General features: G+C 49.6%; 1 protein-coding gene across 1 annotated transcript in view; it reads left to right on the top strand.

Moving 5' to 3' along the window:
• MCU (mitochondrial calcium uniporter) overlaps window positions 1-6,000 on the top strand; it is a 77,667-nt gene continuing 71,667 nt past the window's right edge. The window contains exons 1-2 of the mRNA XM_033066128.1: window positions 1-129; window positions 546-644. Of these exons, the coding sequence (XP_032922019.1) occupies window positions 1-129; window positions 546-644 (228 nt within the window). The remainder of the gene's footprint in view (window positions 130-545; window positions 645-6,000) is intronic.

Below are 6,000 nucleotides of genomic sequence, written 5' to 3'. Positions count from 1 at the left end.
ATGGCGGCCACGGCGGGCAGAGCGCTGCCGCTCCTCCTCTGCGGCCGCCGCCCCACCGCACTCACCGCCGCCGCCGGCCGCTTCCCGGCGCTGGGCCGGCGCCGCCAGCAGCAGCAGCGACACCGGACGGTGAGTGAGGCGGCAGCCGTGTGCCCTTCAGAAGGCGGGCGCGGTGCCGGCGGGCGGCGCGGGGGCCCCGGCTCCCCGGCGGCTCCGCGGCTGCCCCACGGCGGTTTCGTGGCGGCTCCCGGCCCCCGGCTCTGTCAGCTGCGCGTTTATTCTTAGCGCCGTCACCGGGTGAAACTTGAGCACGGCGGCGGGCGGCGGCATCGGAGCTCTCCCGGTGGCGCTCCGGCAGCGGCACTCGCGGCCCGCCCGCCCCGCGCCGCTCCGGGAGCGGGCGGTGCTGCCGGCGCTGCCCGGCGTTCGGGGGCCGCGCTCCCGGGGCGGGGGTCGCGGTGCGGCGGGACGCGGCCGCCAGGTGGCGCTGGGGGCCGCCGGGAGCTGGGGGGGCGCGGGGGGCGCGGAGCCCCCAACGGGAACAGGAACGGGAGCGGCGGCACCGGCACCGACCCGAGCGGGCAGCGCCGCGCAGCTTCCCCGGGCTGTGCTGTTCCTTCCTTCTCTTCCCGCCCCCCCTCAAGGTCAGCCAACGGAGAGGCGCTCGGGGGGCTGCCCGAATCCCGGTCGGAGCGGCGGCTGGGAGAGGGAGCGGGGCAGAGCTAGCCGGGCTCTGTTCGCTCCCTTTTCCTTGGCGGCTGTGCTAGGAAAAGAGGGGACTGGCAGTGCACAGCTTCTGTGTGTCTCAGGGCGGAAAAAAACTGTAAAGGCAGCAGGTTGCGTCTTAGAGCTCGAAAGATTTGCTAAATATACCGGGATGGTTTTTTCCCCCTATTTTTTCTTTTTAAACTAAGGGAACAGTGTGTAACCGTGGGATAGCCTTCTGGCTTTCGCTACAGTCTGTTTTATCGCTGCCTCTAAAAGAGCTTCCGTCAGAGCTGTGCACCTGTCGCTCCCTTGTTTTGCTCCAAACAAGTAATCACGGGAGCTACGTGGAGCCACCAAAATTGTGGATTAATCAGGTGACGGAGCGGGCTGTGAGCTCCGCGGATCCATCGCTGCGGTCCCCTTGCTTTTCAAGAGTTGTTTGTGCCCGGTGTTTTCAGGGTGCCGTGGTTCCCCCGCCCCTGCCGGTGTGTTTTGGCAGCGAGGGGATGCCGGAGGTTCCGGCGGTATCGGGTGTCCCCATCCCGGCGGTCCCGCATTCGCGGCTCCGTCGTTCCCACGTGTGATGTGTGACTTGTGCCGCCGTGTTGGCTGCAGGGTTAATCCCGGCACCTGCTCAGGTGTGGGATGGCCTTTCCAGCGTCCCTAATTAGTATTTGAGCTGTCTGCTTTAGCGGTGTGGCCTCGGCAAACAATTTGGATTTATCTAAATTTAAATCGACCTTTGCAATTGATTTAACAGACTCAGATTCGCGCTTGGTTTAACTCCTTGGGCTAAGTGTGGCAGTAAATGTGTGAGAAAATTGTAAAAAAAATATTAAAACCTCGTGAATCTGCTGTGTTTGCCCATGATACTGAGCAGGCTGACTGAGGTGTGGGCATGTTAAAATCCTGCTGTCAGAGCTGTCTCCTTCAGGATCTTGAGGAAGGAGGAGGATTTTGCTCGTGTCCTGGGGACTGATGATTAGAAAGCCCTCCTGGCTTTAGTTGGGGTGTGCTGTTTGATTTTTTTTGGCAGCCTGGCTGTGGTGTTGCAGTCATTGGTTTTTGGGGTTTTTTCAACAGGGAGGTTGTCAGTTTGGTTAAATCCCTGAGAACCAAGAGATGAGGTGCAAGCAGCATCGGGTTCCAGGTCCTGGCAGGTCCTTTTGGCAGCATCTGTGATGTGCCTGTTTGTCCCCTCACAGCAGAGATGAGTTATCCTTTCCCTCACACTGCACTTGAGAAACTGTGCAGACCACTGAGAGAGCAGCTGAATCCTGAAATAAATGATCTCCAAGGAGAAATTAAAGGAACTGGAGTTCTTCATAATAAAGAGGAAATTGAAAGGAGGTGTTGCTGCGAAGAGGAAGCAGAAAACCAGACCAGTCCATGTCGAGTGGGAAAAAGAATGGGCTCACAGTGTGAGCAGAGGGGTTTGGTTAGGTGCTGGCAATCTTTACTGACACTAAGAGCAGTGAAATGCTGAATTATGACCTGGGAAGGCTGTTCAGTCTTTGTTATCAGAGGTGGTTAGGACAGGTTAGGCTTACATCAGTCAGTTATGTCTGATGAAGAATTGATCCTCTCTGTGATGAGACTGGGATGTACAAGCTTCCTGAGACCATAGATTATGTCAGGGAACACATAGGGAGAGTTTGTACAGTATGGGTGTAATTAATAGAGTGGTTACATCAGGTGTGTCCGTGCAGTGTTGGTTTACATGATGGTTTTTAGTCCCATCAATTCTACTTGGGTTCTTCTCAGCATGGCTGGTTTCTCACAGAGGTGATAAATTAAATGGGCTTTCTTTGAAACAGGGTGGAAATGCTAAATGGTCTTATGGATGAGTTCTTTCAAAAGCAATATAAATAATACTGGAAGAAGCTGCACCAGTAAACCAAATAAGTGTGAGAGGACCGTGCTGTAAAATAAACAAAAAAACTCCTCCAGATGGGTGAAGTACAAAGGAGAAGATTTCTCCCAAATGGGAGAGAGGGTGGGGAGGTCCCTACTTGTGAACAAACTTGGATTATGAAGGAACAGTTGGGGGTACATTAATACTGGGAGACACAGAATGAAGCATTCACAGCTCGCTTGAGGGTTCTGGAACCTGAGGGAGTTGGGGAAAGCTCAGTGGGCTCAGCATGGAGATGTTCCCACAGGAGGAATCCATTAGGGAGGAGACCATGAGTCTCAGTGTCCTGTCCCTAACAGGATCACAGGGGGTGAGAGATCTGGGGAGGGGGATGCAAGAAACTTGAGTGAGAAGCTTGTTCATTGATCTTGGAGTAGGGGTAAGCAAGAAGAAGGAAGTTTTTACCAATATTTGTAGATTTTCCCTCTGAGTGTGGTGGTGTTATGGAGTCGGTGGAGGAGGCCTAACCATGGAGCAAGTGGGGCTTGGGCATCCATGGCTTTGAAAGAGTATGACAGAGCTGAATAAATTAACTTGGAGCAGAAATATCAGAGGCTGCATCTCTTTCCAGTCTCCCTGTTTGGGTCCACACACCTATGAGGGTGGGGGAAGCCTTGCAGAGGGGGAGAAGGGAGAGTTCCCAAATGTGTTTGCAGTGGAGAAAGAGCTGGACTGAGCTGGGAATGTGTGGGAGGCCACACATCCTGTTAGACCCTCTGAGGCCATGCAGAGGGAATTAAAGTTGGGCTATTCCTCAGGGGAAACTTCCTAATGGAACAAGGGAAGGCTTTTCCTATTTCCTGCTTGTTCCAGGTGCTGTGGAAGTTGAGGGTCAGCTTCCCAAGGACTGAGGTGGAGTGGGGCTGGAAAAGCTTCGAAAGGAAGCAAGCTATAAATGGTTTTCAATGATTGGAGGTAGACAAAATACTTAAATAAAACACTCTTCTTTTGTGTGTTGAATGCCTAATCCTCATGGCTTTCTTCCTGCAGAGATTAGAGGTTCCTGTTAACTGTGTTTAACAGTAGCCAGGGGTTGAGTTATGTTGGACTGGAATGTAATCAGCTGGTGCAAAAATACCTATAGAAAATCAAGGGCTTGGCTGTGTGTGGCATTCCTGTGGTAGCTCTGGGCAAATCAGAAATACTGTCTCCTAGTGCTTTCTTTTAAGCCTGAGAAGAAGAAACTGCAGCTGCTGAGCTGCAACCAGATTTTGACTAGGTATTGGACAACGTGCAGGTTTTTCTTTCTGCTCCAGGTGATCCAGGGATTACCTGTCCAAGCCAGGTAGGATTTTGGTGCAGGTGGCCCAGGTTTGAGGATGTAGTGGAGAGCATATCCTGCAGAGATCTTGCTGTGGTCCAAGGAGAGATTGGATAAACATCAAGAGGAGGATGCAGGAGACATCCTGCTGCAGCTGTCCTTTACTCAACATAGGTACAATGTGTATTTACTGTTGTTTTTTCTATGCAGCATTGACTTCCAGAGAAGCTGTAGCTCAAGAGTGTCATAATTTCCTGCAGGACTACCTCAAGCCCTTGCTGTCACAAAAGCTGCATTTATTGCCCTGTTGTTGCCCAGCTCTTGAAGCAAATTGTCAAGTGAAGCTTGGCACTCCCAGAGCTCAGGCAGTGGCACAGAGTGGCTGCAGGGATGGTGAGACTTGGAAGGCTGTGGGGTGTGTTTTTGCTGAGGGTGGAAGCTGGCAGACTCGTTTAATTAACTGTACTGCTGTTTTCCTGACCTGCCATACTGCTGATTGTGGATTTTCCAAGGAATGATAAAAAAAATCTGTGGGTTTTTTTTTCCTTTCCGGGACAAAAGCTTCAAAGGGGATGACCAGCAAATATTTTTGGATGTATGAAAGTGGCTGAAATAAGAGAACACTCTTTCAGGGCTCTCTCTGTGTGAAGGAGGAGCACAATATGAGGACTAGATGTTGGTTTGGGTTTTTTTGACAGTTATTTGATGATATTACTGCTTTTTATTAATTATTTAGCCCATGAGAATAATAGACTTTGAATCCAGGATCTGTGATGGGAAGGGAAGTTACAGTCATGATCAGATTGATGCTGTCACTCATTTAAAAAATTCAGGGCAGTTCCTTTTCCACAAGGGGAATGTTTCTCAGCTGTGCTCAGACAGGAGGGGTATAGCTCTCCTGACCAGAGCCAAGTCTTGGAAAGAGAAGAAGAAAAAAAGTTGTTCTTTTTCTGAAGCTGTTTTAGGACTCATCTTACAGAGCAAACTTTCTGTGAGGTTAGGCCCCACCCAGTCTGGAGGGTGTAACAACGTTTATGACTTAATTTCTGATTTGTGCTATGAGTCACCAGTTTGCCATTCTATAAAATAGCATTGAGCTGACTCAAATATACAATTTAAATTATTATCTTGATTGTAGGTCTGTGGAAATGCAGAAATTGTTTTAGATTTGGGTGGCTCGTTATTTTTTTTAAGTAATTATTAATTTATTGCAGTGTCAGTTGATGATCAGCCGCTCTTCCCCAAATGTCAACTGCTGCTTTCTAATTCTGTGGCTTCTGGTGATGAGGAACTGTACTGAAAAATTTGAAATCTGTTGAAACTAGATGAAGCTGTGTTCTCTGTGCTCACCATGAGGGCATACTTGTTATTTCTGAAGTGCTCTGGAGGTGAGAGACCACCTGTGATATTGCTGGTGGGGATTTCATCACATTTTCACTTTCCCAGTGCAAACTATAGCAGTCAGGCATTAAGGGCTATTTTGCCCTTGAGTATTTAATGCTGAAAATGAAACTACTTGTGCTTCTGCTATTAAAGATTCAGCAAAGGGTTTTCTCCCTGTTATTAAGGTCTCAGTTGGTCATCAAAATGAGATGTCATTTTAATGAAGATGAAAATATGCGGCACTTGAGTGTGATGTGGAATTAGTTTCCAGCAGGACAAGCCTGTGGGGTATGGCTTTTGTCTCATCTAAAGCACAGAGCATGTCCACTATCTTTTTCTGCATTCTTGGCAGCTCTTGAGGAATTAGGAAATGTAGAGCTCATTTCAGCAATTTGCTTTTGTTGGCTTCCCCAGGAGGAAAGGACTGCCATGCAATGTGGAAACTCTCGATCTCTGACACTGCCTGTTGGAATAATTAAAACTTGAATTTCACTCAGATAATGTAACTTGTGAAGGATCTGCCAGAGAGCAACCACCATAAAAACCAGCTCTGGGTGATTGTCAGTCTTGTCTTAAACCCTTCTTTTTTTCTGCCCAAAGTGACTCTTGATAATGCTGAGCTCTGCTGAAACCTGCAGAAGGAGCAGCAAAAGGATGTTGGCTGGCCAGGGTGCAGGCTGTGAGATGGAATCAGAGGAGGAAGGAAATTAGTTGTGACAGGTTATTGTAAGAG

This window comes from Catharus ustulatus, chromosome 8, assembly GCF_009819885.2.
Source record: "Catharus ustulatus isolate bCatUst1 chromosome 8, bCatUst1.pri.v2, whole genome shotgun sequence".
In the NCBI taxonomy this organism is placed as follows: Eukaryota; Metazoa; Chordata; class Aves; order Passeriformes; family Turdidae; genus Catharus; species Catharus ustulatus.
This window is presented reverse-complemented; position numbering and strand designations above follow the sequence as displayed.